We start from the raw sequence: 21,363 nt of genomic DNA, 5'->3' as shown, positions 1-21,363 counted from the left end.
GAGTAGTGGAACTCCTCCAAACCGTCATACCTCAGTGACGAGAGGTAAGTGAAATTACAGTTTCGGTTTCATATTTATTTTCCAATTTTAAACAGCTGTCTGCTTAAAAATTCTCAAGAATAACTTAATATACTCAGTGTTGCATATTCTCAAAATCTGTATACGAGTACCAAGTTACCATATAAATAAAAGACAATTCAAGACACCAGGGGGCGTAATATACGTTACATCACTATAGGATTAAAAGGCACGTGTAACCTGTTAGTGATCTTCCATCTTTTGGATGGATTGAAATGTCTTCCTTGTTTATATTGTCCTTTTATTTGCCCTTTTTCTAGGCTTAGCTCACGAGGAATGGAATCCCTGAAAACCGTTGCAATTCATTTATTTCTCAGAAACCCATTCGTACTGCTCAGATTCCATCGTTGGAAACTAAGTTTTATTTTTAATTTATATGTTTAAATCCTCCAGGCTTACCTACGTGTAACCATCAATACTTTGTTGGATTTCAAACTCCAGCTTAGTGTTGAATTATCATAGCAACGTCCTTAATTGTGATCAGTGCACCTACGTGATGGGAGAATATTTGTAAGGCTCTACACTGACCAACATAAAGATAGCCGTGACCTATGATCTATATCTGGGAGAATATTTGTTAGACTACTACATTGACCAACATAAAGATAGCCCTGACCTCTGACCTAAATCTGAGAGAATATTTGTAAGGCTACTACACTGAACAACATAAAGATAGCCGTAAAGACATAATTATAACTGGATTGTTTTTAAATTGGAATTTCGTTCAGTTTCTACTGCATTATTTTGTTGGTGGTGGTTAGACTGAGAAAGAACAGATTATAATGTTATGTTTAGTTGTTTTTTTAATAAAATAAATTTATTTTCATTATAATTGAATTATTAGATGATAATATGTTATTCGTGTCCCCGTTAATAGTTGATTTAATAAATATCTAACTGAGAAGTAGCATTTATCATCCTGGGTAAGTTTTACTGATACTAAATATAACCCGTAGTTTGATTTTTAAAGCCATATTGTGTCAAAGTTTTGCCTTGGTAAACGATTAACGATTTTTTTTTACCCGTAAATAAATGTTAGTTGTTTATGAATCTTTAAAGCCAAGTCTAAAACGTGATTTACTTACAGCTGTGGTTCAAACATCGTATTATTACTGCATTGTTTTGGTACCTAATGGTTTCTACAACATACAATAAAATGTAATGTCAGCCTTGTTTTCCAGTACAGGTATTACGGTGCTAACAGGTATCTGATTCAACACGATTCCTTCAGTGGATGTTGGCGGCCATGCATGGCCAGGTGGGTTAAGGCGTTCGACTCGTAATCTGAGGGTCGCGGGTTCGAATACCCGTCGCACCGATCATGCTCGCCCTTTCAGCCGTGGGGGCGTTATAATGTAACAGTGAATTCCACTATTCGTTGGTAAAAGAGTAGCCCAAGAGTTGGCGGTGGGTGGTGATGACTAGCTGCCTTCCCTCTAGTCTTACACTGCTAAATTAGAGACGGCTAGCGCAGATAGATCTCGTGTCGCTTTGCGCGAAATTAAAAAAACAAAAAAACTTTTGGTACACTTACTAGGGTTGAGTACCAGCACAAGTGAAAGCTAAAACTCAATTTGATTTGTACAAAATTGGTTCTTTTTTTTTCAAACTATCGATTCTCTGCGTTGTGTATTCACTCTAATCTCCAACAAGAAATGTCGTCTTTTTCCACTTTTCTTGTAATAGATCACACAGCAGAACAAACCTCCATCCTGGACATCTCTTTTATATTCATTGCTCTAATTGGTAATATAAAATTTAGGAAGTTACCGTCATGAAACATTGCTTGCATTTGATGCCATTTTAAAACTCTCGCTGAATACAACGTTTAAAGATTTATGAATGACACAAGGCAAATCGCAAACATAAGACCACTATGTATTTATGATGCGCATTCTCGGAACAGCGAATGCCTTACGACATAGAATACGGAAAATAGATTTCTTTTGTTTGGTTTACGATGCAACTTGTGTTTAGAAATGAATAGTTTCTCCCCAAGAGTCTAAAGACCAGATTCTCGCTACAGAGAAGAAGTTGTAATTATACGCAACATTAATTTTCCAGCTGGTATTCAAACCTGTGGCGACAAAAAGCACCACTCACTGTGCAAAGCACGTCATTGTTGACCCACAAATGTTAATGAAATTCTTTCATAAACTCTCACAAGTGCACTCGCTAAGAGTATAGACAAAATCAATATTAATGTTTAAATGCCATTTCTGTTTTTACTCCAAACTTATGAGTTTTGCACTCGTGCCAAGTTTCGAAACTTTCGATCGAGACGGTCTTTGGTTAACAGTGAAAGGTTCTTGTTGGGGTTCCAATGACGGCTATAACCAAAACAACGCAAGATTTATTTATGTCAAAACTACTAGGCTACAGTTCATCCACCATGCATGTACTTTAGACAGGTTGCTATATAAAGACAACCAGCACTTTTGTAACTTTCAACGATTTTCAGGACTTTTAATTGTATTTGATGTTTTAATTTTAGCTTCTCCGGTTTGCGATGTTCAAAATAAACAATGTAAATATATCTTCTATTATGAATCTTTGCTCTTACTAGAGTCCTAAAAGGACAGACATATCTATCTATATTGATTTGAAATGTTTGTTTTGAATTATCGAATCCACTTCGGGTTTTGTTTGCGTGGTAAATCTGACTCTAATCTCTAAAGATGACGTGTCGTGTAATTATGTATTTGATTGTAAATGTTTGGTAAACCTCAACCGAAAGACAAGAGACAGGACCACATTACGAAAAAAGGCGAGATGTTTATTACAAACTTAAAAATCTAAGAAGACACTAAAACGGGAACCTAAATAAGTACAGACGTCGTAGGACCCGCCAAGCGCGATAAAATATGAGCGAGTGTATCAAGAGAAAAACTGTACACACTTTATTCGATAAACGATTTCGAATCTATTTATTACAACATTTTACAAGTGTTAAAAAAATGTAACCAATAAGGAAAAATCTAGAACATCTTTTTACAAACCACACATACACACACTTATAGTAATGAAATAACGGTAATAAAAACAAGCAGTTCTCGTAATCATTGGCAATCGACATAGTTATAAAAAAGTAAGGAAACATCACATACGGGTTCTTCAAGTACAAAAGATAAAACACCTTTAGTATACACAAACGTTCTTTAGAAAGAATAATCAAATATAGTCTGCATCTCTTAATGTTTAAACTGTACACATAAGGGGTTAGCTATTACGGAATTCAACTTACTAGGCAATAAGAAAATATAACCCCCTACCCCAAACTTACGTAACGAATCGATGAAAATATGCTGAACACGAATTTGGAACGCGCATCAATAAGAACACGCAAAGAATTTGATTGAAATATTTCACAAACACAGCATCGTCAAAACCTAACCTAAAAGATGTTAGAAACGGAACTCAGCGTTCTCCTAAAGATTTCCTTCTGGTATCCTTTTTTCTCTCTTCACTCGTTTAATTTTAAAACCTCTTCTACCCTTGGGCAATCGCGCTCTTTAATTATTTTGACAAATTCATGCTTAAATATTTATTCTTCGAACACTTTCAAGCTCCTTGTTACAATTTGACTTCAATCTGAAAAACACGGGTTCTGAATACCAATTGTTGATTCTCAAAATTTGAAAATATATATTTTTTCTCCTTTATTCTGTTAGCAAATTCCAAGGAGAATTAGAAAGTGTGCTAGGATGTCTTGCGTGTACGACAGGGCCTAGAACGGATAATAAACGATGAAAATGTTAGATAATTGTAAATTATTTTTTTCCAAGCCAGTCATAAATATTTTTATTTTATTTTACACGAAAGAAAACTTAACTTTTCATGTTTTTTATAGCTTATGCTTTATTTTACTCAAATAAACGCAACCGAAAAAGATAAAATTCTGTTTATCACCAGACTTCTTTGATTTGCAAAAGCTCTTGTTTATCAAACCCTTAACAATTTTTCCTTTTTGTTTTTGCAAATTTCGTTTTACATGAGATGACAGATTTCACATTCCACATTCATTACATCAGAAACTTAGAAATTTCACAACCCAAAACTAAGGATTTGTCAATGGTTTCGTATCACATGACACGTTATCCCAAGGACGCCAGAAATCGAAAATGTTTCGTAAATGTCGTATGTCTTGACAACCGACAACCTACTGAACGCAAGCGTCGTGGATTGAACGATTCGAAAGAAATGTCGATTCTAATTGGCTACCAACAAATGCTGGTACTGGTTGGCGTAGGGCATGCCACTGAGGTTGAGATTAACAGCATCTACTCCAAATGTTGCGGTGTTAGAATCTCCAGAAGGTAAGTTTATATTCAAACCCCCAGCGACGTTCACGTTACCGCCATAAGACTTATCGAAGAAGGAAGAAAACCTGCTGTTGATGGCGGCCATGTTTGTTGGAGCAGAAATTGACTGGCAATCTATCTTAGAGATACAGCTCACTGGAGCAGTTGATACAGCTGCGTTTATATTGGAGGATGAAAACAAGTCATTTGTATAGCCATTCAGGTTAATGTCGACCAATCCAGAGTGAGGAAACGCATGCTGGGTTGAGTTATGTGTAAACTGAGACTGTTGTAAGGAGGCCATGAGGAGAAAACTTGCATCGAGTTGAGGATTTGGTGAAAGAGACCTGGGTCGCTGAGGGACATTGACGTTAGCATTTCCTTCTGCAGCGAGGATAGCTGCTGCAATAGTTGCTGACTGGGGATGAGAAGAGACGAGCTGTTGTTGTTGTGCCAGTTGTTGAACCTGTTGCATCATAACTCGCTGCTTGATTGAATTTCCAAACTCTGTTGGAGACAAGCGGTAGGATCTTTTGGTATTACTTTTCAGTTTAGTTGAGCCAAATTTGGTCTGAGCGAAAGTAGCTGTTGTGAAAGTGAGGGGAGTTGTCGTCTTGGAAATAAAACCACTTACAGGACTGTTTGGTTTATACTTGGGTGAAGGAGAGCTCCTATAGGAGTTAACTGCACTGGCTGGGGAACAGCTCAAAGAAAGTCCCTCCAGTTGGGACGCTACACTGTCTATTGGCTTAAAGCACTGAGCATCAGGGTTAAAAGCGCGTGACATTACGCGTTCGTTATTCTTTTCAGGGTTGTCACATTGACTGTAAAGCCCCTTGACCGGACCCTTTTCTCCCAAGCGGTAGGACACCTCTCCAGGATCAATCCAGATGCTGAGTTCTTTTGGTAAGTTTTCCTGGATATCACGCAAATCAACCCCACAACCTAGAGCAGCTTCTTCAAAAACTGGGTCTAAAGGAAACGTTGTTTTCAAACAGCGATAAGCCGATCCCTTCATGGGCGTGTCAGGGTACCAGTGACCCTGAAATTTCTGTCTTAGGGCCTTTTCCAACTCCTCACCAAACTGATTCACCCGTCTCCTGGGTAACTTGTTGTAAAGAAAGGATATCAGAAAATTTAATGCAACTTGGACCTCCACGTGCATTCTCAAGTGTCGTTTGAACTCGACGAGACCTTTTCTTTACTGGTGTTCGAATCCTTGTTGCTAACGTCGCTGCTCCTGCTTACAGCTACACCAAGTTTCACTCGATCAAAATGTTATCGACGTTGTGGTGTTTCTGTAGAAGACATAAAAGAAAGAAGTTAGTTCACAAACTCATCTTGATTGCGAAGACAAGGTTATAGATATAGATACTTGCGTTTTGTTTTTATTTTTTTTTGAATACGTTAAACAAAGGTGATCTTATCGACACAACAATGTCACGAGCTGTGGCTGGCCAAGCGGCGATAAGCCTTTTATTGTTTCAGTGCAAGATACTTTGAACAGTAATGTATTTTGTTAAACAATAAACTAAGAATACTGTTGTCATGGGTAAACAACGGCTTTGTCTTTTAAATGAAAGAGTAAAAACTAAGACAACACAAACACGTGCGCGCACATGCATTCTTGATAAACAGAACAAAGGAGAAAATATTTTTGTTAGAATGTGTGTAATTAAAGATCAGTGATTATTAAGTCTATTAATTTGTTTAATGACACTGGTGGACAGTAATGAGACGTTTCGGAATTCAAATAATCACGGATATTGCGGAGCGAAAAGTTTGACGTTTCAGTTTTATTCTAAGTTCTTTTTCAAACTGAAACGCAAGCTAAAGATCTTATGGGTTTAAAACATTAGCTTACATAATCACTCCTCCATCAAACAGGGTTACTGAATATGTCTTAATGAATGAGTCCATTAAGAGGTAATTAAACCGCACCCAGTTCTCCCATACATCTAGCGTTAAAACTGTTTGACTCGCACACTTTCCTCACCAATCCATCCTTTCCTATCTGTCATCAGCCATGAAAAGTTGGCTAGGACCGAACCTAATCGATGCCCTAGTTCTTGGCGCGGCAATAATATAGCTTTGCGCTGCGAGGAACAATCTTTTCAGAAACCATTTGAGTTTGTACAACTGTTTAAAAACCCAAATGGCTTTTCGTGCGCAGCACTGACCGCATACAAGATTTTTTTTTTGCGGGGAATTATTACTCAAGCTTTTTTACTTTCAGATAAAAAAGTAAAATGAATGGAAAGAATCCAATGTTACCTGCGACATTAAAAATTAGCAAAAGAATTATTTAAAGTGTTGTAATCTAGCTGGGTGTTATTTTAGTTGTACTCGACCTGTATGTGATCTCAATTAGTAAGTTAAAGTTATCAATAGAAACAACTTGCCCACTTTAAGAAGTGAATTACGTTGATTATCCGGGAACGTGAAATGTGGGTCTGTCTTAAGATTATCGTTGAACACGAAATAAGAGTGTGTGTATTATTCGGGGGCGTAAATTATAGGTGTGTAGATTTACGTGTGAAATATGGGTGAACTCTTCGTGTATCGAAGTGTAAAGTCGAACTGTCAATTGGACTATTATTTGTAAAGTGATTATTTACGTATTACGAACAAGATAGACATTGAGGGATCCACGAGGTTCCTAAACACAAAGCGACAAATCCTTATTTTACGAACTGAATGTTGGTGTGTCGGATTGTGAACCTAAGGTTCCGTGGCTCGAGTTCCATATTTCACTATCTCTATCTTTGGAGCGGAACTATTCGATCTGACAGGAGTAAAGCCAAACGTTGACGGTAGTGGTGTTGACTAGCTATGTTCATTTCGAAATTAGAGTCGACTAGTGAGAACAGTTCTGGTGTAGCTTTGTGTGAAATTTGAGAAACAGATAAACAAGTCCCAGTACTACATTATCTCGCCGGTCCGATATACCCTTGACTTCGTTAGCTCATCAGAAACGAACTACAGATGCGCATTGTTTTCTCATATATCTAACGATTATTTATGAAAACTACGAAATAAAGGCAATTTTCAGTGTTTCAGTTGTTAATAACACGATCTCGTCCACCATTCTCAATCAGCGCTACTCATTTTCTCACATAAGTTAGTTTAAAGCTGTTCATCTGAATGGAACTGCTTAGACATGCCCTAAAAATAATTGTTATTTTATAAATGTCAGATTGACCCCCGATATCTCATTAATAAGTCAATGGGTTTATAACGCTGAAGATAGTGTTTCGATAACCGAGGTGGGCAGAGCACACATAACCCATTGTGTAGTTTTGCACTTAGCAACAAATAAACATGTTAGGGTAATAAAAATATTCGAAGATGGTTACAACAACAAGTAGTTTTTATTCAGTCAGGATAACATAGCAAGATATTACAGCGTTGTAAAATTATTATGTTCACTATTGCAGCGTTGTAAAACTATTATGTTCATTATTGCAGCGTTGTAAACTCAGTATAAGAATCTGGTATTCTTTGATGACTTATCATGGATTTTATACACAGAACGTGGCAATTCTGGATTATAAAGAGAGAAAAAAAATCATAAAAGCCTGCTTATTTGTTGGTTAAAATGACTGACGTTATAATATTCGTACACAAAGGCTACGCATCTGTGACATTCGCGACGTTCTATCTCGTTTTCCGGCTGTGAAGAACCGATAAATGCATTGTAAATATTTCCGTAAAAGGCTTCGAAAGAGTATTGTAACTAGTAGATTCCACATTAGATCAAAACACGTCTAGTTCGTTCAAACTTTCCGTTACGTTTATTGCACGTATTTCGTTAGGTTAGGCATAGCTAGTAAAAACTGGCATATAAAGAATTATTGGTGACTGAAATCGTTTTATATAGTTAAAGCTTGTTAATTTATTCAGATCATTTAAAAAAAAACAACAACAACAAACTATTATCATTTTAAAGCTAAAGGCTTCGATTATTTTGACTCTCACAAAGCCAGGGATCGAGCCTGAGCTTGTTACCAGTAAATCATTCCCATAATTCAGTTTTCTATTATTCGATCACAGTGTGAGCCCTAATTCAATAGCGGGTTTGGTTTGGGTATTTTTTTTTTTTTTTAATTTCGTGCAAAACTACACGAGGACTATCTGTACTAACCGTCCCTAATTTAGTAGTGTAAGACTAGAGGGAAGGCAGCTAGTCATTTTGACCCACCGCCTACTCTTGGGCTTCTCTTTTACCACCGAACAGTGGGATTGATGGTCATATTATAATGTCCCCACGACTGAAAAGGCGAGCAAGTTTGGTGTGACGGGGAATCGAACCCGCGAACCTCGGATTATGAGTCAAGTGCCTCAAACTACCTGATCATCTAAAAAAAGAAAACAATTGAAATTTCTGTTATTTATAACGATTATTATCTTTACGTTATATTTTCTGCGCATAATAATTTTCATCAGACAGAATATTACAGATAAAACTTCCTATTTCACTTTACAAATAAAACTTGTTAATAACAATATGATTATAGAGACAAAAACACTAGCTATAGAAATTCTTTGATATACGTAGTACTAAACTCAGTTACTGCACGAGTTTTACAACAATATTTAAAATCAATCACGTGGTCCTAGTGTAAATTTCACTTTTAGATATGTACGGAAAACGGAACACAGTTGAATTTCCTTTTTCAGAACGTAACGTTTGCTGGGGTGCACCAAACCGAATTGGAATTTTTAATCCCTTTAGGAAAATCATAACGTCACAGAACGAGGCACATTTCTTCAAATGTCTGTATATTATTAGCAGAATATGTTAACATTATTCATGAAACGGGACTCGTTTAAAACATTTAAAGCGGAAATATTGTATGGCTAGCACGTGGGTAACCCGCTTAGCACAGAAATGTGTAATTCTCATAGAATAACTTCTCTCAACGGGCATTTTTCTATGTGATAATGGGTAGCATTCTTCTAAAGATCCTACGGTAGAAAAACACACTTTCACTTTGAAATACTTGATTTATAACTGAGCGAGAAATTTTAATGTAGATTTCCATTGCTACACCTTCCCCCTTTCCCCCACAATACTGTTGGAAAATAAAAAGCAACAGTTTTTCCTAACACTTTGAATAGAAAAGGAAACTTGGGTTGAACATTCATATAAATATTTACATAGAAGCCAAGAAAGAGCTTACGTGTGAACTGTGTCTTTTAACAAAATAAAAGAACGTTCTTGTGTGGAAAATTTACAAAACCCCAAAACTAAACTCCATCTTCTTTATGGATGTTTAAAATATATATAAATACATAGATAGAACAAACGGACAAACAGAAACAGGGAGATATATCCTCGCAAATACAATAACTTCCTGCTGAGTCACTGAAGGCTTATAACGTTAAAAACCGGGTTTCGATAGTCGTGAGCACATCAAAGATGGCCCATTGTGTCATTTTGTTTGCGACTAAAGAACAAATAAACAAATCAAATGTGATAAACATGTTTTATCTCATGCCCTCCTTCACTTCTCGACAACTAAGAACCCATAGGTTTTCTTCAGGTATGACTAATATAAAACAGATGGTCAACCTTGTGATGACACCACAGCTGCTAAGCCTGCATGTTTCTTCATCTTTCTTTTTCATCGTTTTCTGTGTTAAAAAACACGTGCAGCTGTTCGAATGTGCGTGTTTATCACAGAAAACTTCCGTACAGCAGGTCGTTCACATAAAGCCCTATATTTCAAAAGCTCGATTTCTTCTTCCTGGCTATGTTCATGAACCGAGTCAAAGACCTGCTATTCAGTTACTAATATTTCTATTGTTTCCACTGATCAACAATAGATTTTCATTGGCCACAAGATGTTAACGGTTGTTAAGCCTAATCTTTGTCATCCTTGGATGTTATACATATACTTCCTTCGTTTTCATTGAATTTACAAGACACTGATTTAAATTTCTTGAAAACTTCGAACTGCTTACTTTATACTTTATAATGACTATTGTAAACTCAAGATGGTCCCTAAAAATAATTACTACGACTTATTTTTGTTACTGTGTTGTCCATTGCTGTGATTAATCACTTCTCTGACGTGAGCTTGCAAAGGTTATACGTTTAATTCTGTCTTTACATTCAAATATCCTGAAGTACTAATTTTCTTCGACTTCGAAAAGCAATTTCTAACCAATTATTATACAAAACTTGGTAGAAAGTTTTAAGTTCATGCAAGAGATAAAATACGTAGGAGTATGAGAGACATCAAATAATATCAGAAATCGAAGGTCCAGACAACAGTATTTATTTAAGAGATTGTTGTGCATAGTAAGATATAACACAATGTTAACGGTCTCGCTGTCACAAGCGGAAAGAAATAATCCGTTTATCTTACAACTGTTAGGAGACAGTAGAGGTAGTCCATTCCTGTACCCACCATTTGAAGTACAATGTGTGTGTGTGTGTGTGAATACAAGAAGTTTCACAATACTTGATCCACTAACTAGACACTGTAACAATAGTGTACTGAAGTTACAATACACTATTACAACGCTAAAATCAGAGGTTCGATTCCCCTCGGCGGACTCAACAGACAGCCTGATGCAGCTTTGTTATAAGAAACACATACACACGCATACAGTAAACTCAGCCGTAAACACTATATTGGGATACTAGCGTGGTGAAGGAAATAAAAGTTTCAGGAAAAGTCACAATTTTGGCTAGTAAAAAAGTCACATTTTATTTAAAGATCATAAATAATTAAATTAATAAAGGTAAAAAATATTTTAAATTAGTTATTAACTGACAATACATGACATCTACACCTTGACAACACAACTTATGTCAATGTGTAGAAGTCATGTATTGTCAGCTAACAACTGGTTTTAATTTTTTTGGCTTTATTACTTTAATTACTTATGGTATTTAAATAAGATGTGAGGATGTGACTTACTTCCTAGAAAAAATTGTGACTTAACTACGCTTGGCTCAGTTCTAAAAACAAACACACTGCGGCAAAGTTTTAATGATGCTATGTAACACAGAGACCACCATAAGATTACTGATAGTTATTCAGTTGAAAAAAGTTTGTTTGTTTTTTGTTTTCTTTTGCAGTTGGCGAAATAACACCACTAATATTATTATTATTAGAACTAAAAAGAAAAGAATGTTTGTGTAAACACACGAGCATGACCTATGCTTACACTTATCTCTATTTTTCATAGACGACTTTTGGAGATTGTTATTAAGAAAAGACTATTCCTCTGACAGTTACCTCTGTCCTTCTCTTGAGATAGTGTCTTGTGATTGCAACTGACATTTTGTTTGTTTGTTTGTTTCAGAAGTTTAGTGCAGAGCTACACAAAGCACCTTCTGGGCATAGCAATCCCTAATTTCGATTTTGTAACAAACTAATCCACAATGGACTATTTTTCTCTGATGGAACAGCGGAATTTGACTGTCACTCTTCAAGCGCATCTCTGACTAAACCAGGTTCCGGCATAGTTAGGTGGTTCGGGCGTTTGACTCGTAATCTGAGGGTTCGACACGCTAAACATGCTCGACCTTTCAGCCGTAGGGGCGTTATAAAGTTACGCTCAATCTCACTATTCGTTGGTAAAAAAGTAGGCCAAAAGTTGGCGGTGGGTGATGATGACTAGTTGCCTTCCCTCTACTCCTATAATGCTAAATTATGGATGGCTAGCGCAGATAACCCTCGTGTAGCTTTGCGCAAAAATTCAAAACAAACAAACCAACTAAACCAGCAGTGAACCATAAACCCTCGGATTAACACTAACAGTTTGCTAAATAGGCTCGACTAGCTCTGATGAGATGAATAATGTTTGTCATTTCATTTTTTTATTCTGTCTTTATATGCCTGGTAAATATACCGTTGTTGACGTCAAAGCAAGGCTTTGTTTACCTATTTTCTTATATCTTGGAGTTTAGAGTTCAAAATCAGTTCTAATGATTACGTCGGGTTAATTTACGAAACACTTTTTTACAACACAATTGATAGTCGGTACTCTGAAGTGTGGGGCAGTTTCCTCATGGGTCATAGTTCACATGCATAAGTTCCCTCATGGGTCATATTTCACTTGCATTTGCATTTCATGGATCTAGTCACTTTGAAACGCCCCAGAGGTAAATCTGCGAACTCGTATCGCTAAAACTTCAGTTTCGATACCTGTGATGGGCACAACACAGACAGCCCATTTTGTTACAAAGAAACAAAAAAGTCCGAATTCTTTATCAAAAGAGAAATAAATGAAAGGAGGCATTTTATGATTTATGGGATGTTATTGACCGATGATCTGCAAACTAGGGGGCCATCTTAACATAAAGTTTGTTTGTTTTGGAATTTCGCGCAGAGGTACAAGAGGGCTATCTGCGCTAGCCGTCCCTAATTTAGTAGTGCAAGACCAAAGGGAAGGCAGCTAGCCATCACCACCCACCACCAACTCTTGGGTTATTCTTTTACCAATGAATAGTTGAATTGACCGTAACATTATAACGCCCCCACGGCTGCAAGGACGAGCATATTTGGTGCGACGAGGATTCGAACCCGCGACCTCAGATTACGAACCGAACGCCTTAACCCACTTGGCCATGCCGGGCTGTTAACATAAAGTACAAATTCTTTAAAGTTTCCAAATTTGGAGGTCTAGAAAAAAACTGCCAAATTTCTTTGACAGACAATGTAGAAAAAATTTTGACTAAAACTTTGTTTCACGTTCTTGTCTCGAAGATTAGAGAAGACAGCTCTCGCACTTGATTAACCAGGTTTAACTAACCGCACTATTTAGTTGTCTATATGTAACAGAAATATACATTCATACCATCTAGTATATTGCAAAGAAAAGGAAAGGTGTAGGTGTTAATGCTAGAAATTCGAGCCAAGTAATGATAGTATTTTTAAAAAGGTAATTACAACAAAAGTTGTTAAACTTATTATTATTATCTTGAATCAGAATATTCTCGATCAGGTCTGGAATGACCATAATTTTTATCGTATTGCAGAAACGAGCCGTTTTATTTTTGGACTATTTATTTATCAGCACGAATCAGCTCATTGGGCTACCTGCGCACTGCCAACCTCTGGTATCGAATTTTGATTTTTAGCGTCATAAACCCTTAGACTCTTCTCGGGTAGCCTCAAACATTCTTTTCTCTGAGGGAAATTAGAAATAGTATTTATTTTTTAAGCTGGCGTACTGTTTATTTTCAATTTTTGCCCAAAACATGAAATATACTTTACAAACAATAAATGTGGTATGTTGGAATACGTTGCTGTAATTACCAACAGCAAAGTTTCCTGTCGATTGTACGTGTATGGTCCATGGATTTGTAAGTGCCTCATAACTTAAGCTTCCTAGGGCTGCCTTTCTATTTTTGTTACTCCTAGCTCCTAAGTCGCTGGAGAGACACAAATACTGGCATGTCATTCAACGCTGCCAAAAGACTACACGAGACCGTAAGAAGGGTAGTGGAGCCTAAAGCAGAAAGTAGTACAGAAATAGCTCTGAGTCGGTGCCAACTATTTTAGTAATGTTCCTTCTAAAATGTTGCTTATAAAACCATAACAAGTGGTTCGTGGTTATTTCAATCTCTTCTTCCCACAACTCTAGCCTTCCTAAAATGAACAGTGTAGGATACTTATATCTCAACCTGATTTTTATTTCTCAGAAAATATAGTCATGTGGCCCACACAGCTAACGAAGGTATTACGTCCGATTACAAACATAGCAGTAAAATTTGGGTAGGCCCGGCATGACCAGGTGGTTAGGGCGCTCGCCTCGTAATTTGAGGGATACAAGTTCGAATCCCCGTCATTCCTACCACGCTCACCCTTTCAACTATGGGGGGTTATAAAGTGACGGTCAATCCCACTATTCGTTGGTAAAAGAGTAGCTCAAGAGTTGGTGGTGGATGGTGATGACTAGCTGCCTTCCCTCTAGTCTTGCCCACATGTCTAGGTGATAAAGGCACTCGACTCGTAATCCACGTCACGCCAAACATGATCGCCCTTTCAGCCGTGGGGGCGTTATAAAGTGACGGTCAATCTCACTATTCGATGATAAAAGAGTAGTCCAAGAGTTGGCGGTGGGTGGTGATGACTAGCTGCCTTCCCTCTAGTATTACACTGCAAAATTAGGGACGGCTAGCACAGATAGCCCTCTTGTAGCTTTGCGCGAAATTCAAAAACAAAAACAAAATTGGGTAATGCTAGAAATTTGTTAAGGTTGTCGTAAATCATAATTCTCTCCCATAACGTCAAGTGTTGGAATAAAGGTTTCTTTGTTGAATAATTTAAAACAACCCAAACTCAGTGTCAGGCATGTGGTTTTAGGAAACTGTTTGTGTTTGTGTGTTTTTCTTATAGCAAAGCCTCATCGAGCCATCTGCTGAGCCCACCGAGAGAAATCGAACCCCTGATTTTAGCGTTATAAATCCGGAGACTTACCGCTGTACTAGCGTGGGGCGTTTTAGGAAACAATAACCATTTTGAAATGGTATTTATTGTATTGTTACAGGCGTGTGGTTTTGTTTCTTAATAAATAAGGCAAGGGGAAAACAACATGAGCTGCAGATCGAACAAAGAACAGAAATATATATATTACGGAGTTTTATATTCAAAGCACCCTGGTGTTATAGGAGACTGTCTTAATATTGTTAGCCACCTTTTACAATGTATTGTTCTTAGGAAGTATTGAGGTTTATTATCAGTACCATGAGGCCCTTTGAAAGCAATACCAGATAAAATCATACAAAACTCAGTGTACGGAACTAACACCGATAGTAATATATACTGAAATAGGTATCTTGAACATGTACACACGTACATATATATATATATATATATATTACACGTAATTATTATTTGAATATTTATGTTTAGATATATCTACTTAAGTAAAATAATAAACCACCTTATACTTTTGAAATATGTAATCTGAAAGAATCCAATGTATCCAGTCAATAAAATGGGATTGACAGAATGGGATCAATATCATCCTTTTCCTGAATCCTGAAAACACGAGAGTTAGAAAGAAATATATCCTCATAAGTTGTGTTTGTGTGTGTGTGTTTTTGTGTTTTTTTTCAGTTAAGAACGATAGAACACCTGACCTTATTCATGTCCGGAAAACAAATACGACAAAATAACTGAAACTGACATAAGCAAAAAACAAAGAAAGAAAGAAAAAACACCAAAGCGAACAAAAAACTAAGCCTTTGAAATTGAAATATTCAGTCTATTGAAACATTACGTTTCACTCGTGTGGTGTTAGCTGTTTTCTAGCGGCGTAGGTATACATACCGCTGTATTAAAACACATGAGGCTGTACCACGCACGCGCTTGTCCATAGGTAAAGACTCAGTTCGTGTGTTTAACACAGCTGACTTAAGAGAAGACAACATTAGTGAAGATAATGTAGACGTAAGTCTACGACAGAATGTCTTCGGTAAATATATATATTTTATTGTCTATGACAGTTGAGTAACAAACCTGAGTTTTCCGAATCGAATAAATATATTAGAGAAATTAAAAAATAATAATAATTACATAACCCCTGCACTAAAAGCAAGGGCAGTTTTTAACCCCCCCTTACCCTAGCATTTTCTTATAAAACCCTCAGTGTTAATTTATATAAGAATACTCGTAAATTTAGTTGCAGGATATTCGGTACAATATTCTCGATGTATTTAAATAACACGTAAAATAATACAAATATAACACTCTTAACAGTGGCGACGTCCATTAACTAAAAATATCGTATCAGTAACGGTGCTGGCGCCCATTATATACAAATATGGTACCGTAATAGTGGCGACTTCCATTGATTATAAATAAGGTACTCACACAGCGGTGATTTCCATTAACTAAAAGTATGGTATTCATAACGGTGTTAACGCCCATTGACTATACATATGGTACCATAACAGTGGCGGCTTTCATTCACTATAGTTCCCCGCTGAGACAGAGGAATGTATTTACAACGCTAAAATTAGGGTTTCGATTCCCTTCGGTGGACATAACAGATAGCCCGATGTAGCTATAGTGTAAGAAAACGCACACATTCATTGACTATAAATAAACAAGGTGCTCACACAGTGGTGTTTTCCATTAACTAAAAATATGGTACTCATAACGGTATTGACGCGCATTTATTACAAATATTCTATAAGAGTGGCAAAACCTGTTACTTATTGTGACTAAGCCTTTTTTTTCTTATAATCAAACACATTATAAATAGAGGTTCAACGAGTAAATAAATAAATAGGTTTAATATGGATGGTTAACGAGTACGTTAATTTTTATAAACATGTAAGGCTTAGCCACCTAGGAAGTTTTAAAACGTACGTTCACTTGGTAAAACTGTTTAAAGTATCTAGTTTGCTTGTCTTTGTCCATTTATAATAAGACGTAAGACGTTTAAAAATAAATCAATTTCCCGAACTCTTTTTTCATCTCCTTAAGTCAGTTAATTAATGATAGCGACTTAAAAGAAAAGTAAAACGGACGAAAAAAATTAGGAAAACATTTGTTATATCACAAATCTAGTATATGATATATCGAAATCTGAACGGAACGCTTATATTAAGTTTTGGTTTCCATTCAAGAAATCTATCTTTAAATAGGCCGATCTCATCCAATTAGTAATAAGTATGTTAATTATTTACCTCACCTTTTCAAGTTCGTTTTCAGGTCAAATATAACAAATGCTTCTTTTAATGGGGAACTGATGTCCAGTGAGAAACGAAGAATATAAAAATAGAAAAGTACAAAAATTTACAGAATTAAATGGAAAGTCCCCACGAGCTCGAACGTTGCTTTCTTACTGCAACATAAGCTTCTATGGTCATATTATATCTGAGCCTTATCACTCGTTGTATTCGTACGCAAAGACATTCATTCGACCTATCAGGAAATATGTCCTCATCGCACTTGATTTAGTCATCCTCCGCACACGAAATGAGCTTCGAGTGAGTTACTGCGTCGAGAACATAAAGCTAAGGTTACAAAAGACTGTAATCTAATGAAAGCAATTCTATTTCCAAAGTAAGTTCGTAAATTACGCGTTCGGTCAGTAATGAAGAACAAAGAAGATTGTGATTCCACGTGTAGGTGTAGATGCGCGGGCTCTTTCTACGCATATACCACGTGGATAATGCTCGTGCAGCCGGCATGCGGCACGAGCATCAGCTGGGGAGGAAGTTCGATTGTCTTTTTACCACCTTCGGCTTGTGTCGCACTTTGCTTAAAATAACTTCAAATACGAGCAGATGTTTTGCCTTTATAAATAATCCGTAGGCCCAAGAGTCTCACAGTTCTTGTCGTCAGAGGAATAATCAACTAACTTCAACAGTTATGTATTTTGTGTCAGCCAATTAAGGCTTCGGTAAAATATTGATTTTTGAATACAACAACTCGCAAAAGTCACATGTATGCGAAAAAACGAACCACACAAGTATGTTTTTTATTATTTTAGCTCTTGCTGTAGAAATTAAAGTTGTAAGTAACTCTCAATCGTAAAGTAATCATATTTATAGCCATTCGGAGCTTCCACTGTTGTACGAGCCGTATCTATGTCATACTGATGAACAAAAATTGTCATTGGTTGTCATTTTCTCTCATACTTCACGGTATATCGTCTAAAGTATAACTTAGTATTTGATGGTGATTATAAACAGTTTCTCGTTTGAGTGACACAGTAGGTCGTAATGAACTCATCTTTATATTGTGTAGCAAGGTACCACCAAAACTTAACGCATGGAAAACATTATATGCATCTTTCGCGCATTTCTTTCTGATATTATAAGATCTATGATTAATGCGATAAGCAGTCGTGGAAAAGTTTTTTGTTTTGTTTTTATCAACCTTGGTTGTTGGCGTTTCCTTAATCGTATCCCTAATACAAAAATTAGCGCTAAATATACATTTTACCTGTAGTAGAAAAAGGTTTTTGGCAACGTATATATATAGGTCAGTTGGCGCATGTTTAATATAAAGGTTAGTGCTATATATACGTGTTACCAGTAGTAGACAAGATGTCTGACAATATATATATATAGGTCAGCTGGTGTGTCTTTTAATGTAAAGGTTGGCACTACACATATATGTATGTGTATATATATATATATATGTGTGTGTGTGTGTGTGTGTGTATTACCAGTAGTAAAGATTGTTTGTTTTGAATTTCGCGCAAAGCTACTCGAGGGCTATCTGTGCTAGCCGTCCCTAATTTAGCAGTGTACGATAGAAGGAAGGCACCTAGTCATCACCACCCACCGCCAACTCTTGGGCTACTCTTTTACCAACGAATAGTGGGATTGACCGTCACATTATAACGCCCCCACGGCTGAAAGGGCGAGCATGTTTGGCGCGACGGGGAAGAGTAGTAAAGAAAAAAATGATTCTGACAATATATATATATCAGCTAGTGTACCTTTAATCCATATATTGGCGCTGAAAATATATTATCCATAGTAAAACGAAGACCCCCTCCAGTGGCACAGCGTTATGTTTACGGACTCACACCACTAGAATCTGGGTTTTGATACCCGCGGTGAGCATAGCACAGATAGCCTTTGTATAGCTTTGTGCTTGATTCCAAAGACTCAAATACTCAGTAAAAAGGTGGGGAAAAGTTTCTTGCAACATGTGTAAATCTCTAGCATATCTTTAACAAAGTTTGGGCTATGTTTGCATTATTAATAAGAAGGTATGTGGAAGAAACATCAGCAACCTTATCCTCAGGCTAAAGGTTTTTGGTCAAGTCAAAACTATGGAACACTTTACCTGTACGTACTACGAGGCAAGTGGTTTACTGCAAAGAAAAAAAGAGTATTGGCATTCTTTTACCTTATTAAACTTTGACCTGGAATAGACAATGTAGAATTACGAATGCTGAGAAGCAGCCTCGAAACCGAATTCCTATCTCGCCTGATTAAACAGTTTTGACATGAAGCTTGTACCATGGATAAGTTAAATAATTAAAAGTGACAGATCATACAAGAAAGAAATTAATTGAAGATAGCTTTGACTAAGGCTAGAATTAGGTTTGGTGTGTGTCTGAAATCTTTATTACTTACCGACAGTTTCATTAGGCTGTTGGGTTCTGTTGTACTGGTACATTCCTTCCAAAGGTCCAACCTTGTTTAATAACAACTAGCGGTTATCCGGTCTTAACGGACAATAGTCGCATTTGAAACGTTTTATTTTTGGAGTAGACTCGTATACTGTTAAAACTCACACCGCCTTGTTACTGTTAAATAGATTTATTCTTTGGTTTTAAACTAAATATTAATTGACGGTTTACAGACTGTTAAGAGCGACAGTTTTAAGGCGATGTTAACCTTGTTTATTCGCTTGTAAAATTAAACGAAGGTGAAATATATAACTTTTCGAGGACTAGCTTGTTTGTTTGTTTTTGAATTTCGCTCAAAGCTACACGAAAGCTATCTGCGCTAGCCGTCCCTAATTTAGCAGTGTAAGACTAGAGGGAAAGCAGTTAGTCATTACCACCTACCGCCAACTCTTGGGCTACTCTTTTACCAACGAATAGTGGGATTGACCGTCACATTATAACGCCCCCACGGCAGAAAAAGCGAATTCCATAGCCACCAGACAAACAACAATGAACAAAAATATGTTTCTTTGATTATAGTTAATGTTGTTTATGGTATTGGTCGTAATATATTATGTATATATTACACTTACGAAGATTAATCAACTTAACCCCTGAATGTGTGATTAACCTAAGCCATTTAATCTGAACTAATAGGTTTAGTTATTCTCAGGATAAGGTACGAAAGGTTCCACATTAACAACAATGCCAAACGCTCACTTTAGTCATTATAAGCGTTTATTTTGATGTGACTTATTTTGTGACATTTCGTACTACTAGTAAGACTAGATTCAGAATTAGCTATGTTATTTACGAAATCATTACATTTAGTTCTCGTTTATTTAGTTAGGGCACTTTAATCAGAAGTTACTAATAATTTCTCAAGCGCTGTTTTTCTGTAGTTTCCAATGCGCAGTTCCGATAGTAAAAGTCAGTAACATGATCCAATGTTCGGGCTCGAGAAGCAGATTGGCTCTTCAGGCGTACAGATTGACCGATGAAGTGAAAGCTCAAAGTTACGTAAATCAATCATTATAGTTCGTCAAAAAGTCACGGGTTCGAATCTTAATAGTTTTTAGTTTTCATTTCTTCAGAAAAATTTCTATCTAGCTCACACCTTGACAAAATTAGCTCTAAGAACTATATTTATTTTTTGTCCATCTGGTCGTGAAGTAAAGGTTAAAGATAGACACTTTATTAAAAACTGCAAGTGAATATCAAACATCTCAGCCAGGGTATTCTTGTGACAAGTTTTGTGTGACGTAATGTACCTTACGTCATATTGCTTTGAACGAAAATTGTAACCAACACTGGCGAACAACAACAAAATAGTCACAGGGTCGTTATAGTGGACGGTCTCTTGATAAGGGAGTAGATCAAGGCTTGGTGGTAAATAGTGTTAACTACTTGTCTTACACTTAATCTATCACTTCAAAATTATGGATGGCCAGTGGAGATAGCCCTCACGTAGCTACGCACTAAATTTAGTAAACAGACAAATCTAGTACGTTTTGGTTCACAGTTTGTATAAAGTATAAGGTACAGTTTGTTTAATCAACCAGGTTGCATTCTATATGGTAACTGAAGCCAAAAACAACATCTCTTTTACTATTATACAAATGTTAATTAAGGAAAAATACAATATTCTTTTGTGTGTTAAACACGTAAGAAAATGCTGTCGAGTGTTGCTCGTGTAATGCGTAATAAACACGTACTCAATATGGCAGTTCCGAGAAAGAAACAACTGAAGGCCAGAATATATGCATGCACTAACTAGTTTGAAACTGTGGCTCTTGTTTCTATCGAGGAAGAATAAAAATATGAATGACTGTTATTAACTATATTTTGTATCCGTGCTCTTAAAAGCCACGCCCCA

At 36.6% G+C, this 21,363-nt stretch overlaps 1 protein-coding gene across 2 annotated transcripts; it reads right to left on the bottom strand.

The window, feature by feature from the left end:
• Positions 1 to 2,833: 2,833 nt before the first annotated feature.
• LOC143255042 (uncharacterized) lies at positions 2,834 to 17,626 on the bottom strand. Of its 2 annotated transcripts, none has more exons than XM_076510075.1 (2): positions 17,046 to 17,626; positions 2,834 to 5,677 (listed from the first exon to the last, which is right to left on the bottom strand). In XM_076510075.1, the coding sequence occupies exon 2, from the start codon at positions 5,542 to 5,544 to the stop codon at positions 4,288 to 4,290; it is 1,257 nt and encodes a 418-aa protein (XP_076366190.1). In that variant the 5' UTR covers positions 5,545 to 5,677; positions 17,046 to 17,626; the 3' UTR covers positions 2,834 to 4,287. The 2 variants fall into 2 exon arrangements, with proteins under 2 accessions (XP_076366190.1, XP_076366191.1); XM_076510076.1 differs by having other exon boundaries at positions 17,041 to 17,623.
• Positions 17,627 to 21,363: the final 3,737 nt, after the last annotated feature.

Source organism: Tachypleus tridentatus, chromosome 7 (genome assembly GCF_004210375.1).
Source record: "Tachypleus tridentatus isolate NWPU-2018 chromosome 7, ASM421037v1, whole genome shotgun sequence".
NCBI lineage: Eukaryota > Metazoa > Arthropoda > Merostomata > Xiphosura > Limulidae > Tachypleus > Tachypleus tridentatus.
The sequence above is the reverse complement of the archived record's forward strand: the minus strand, read 5'-3'. Positions and strand labels throughout refer to the sequence as shown.

What these genes read in the sequence shown, in the direction of transcription:
- LOC143255042 (XM_076510075.1), bottom strand. Translation starts at nt 5,544, where the DNA reads ATGCACGTGGAGGTCCAAGTTGCATTAAATTTTCTGATATCCTTTCTT.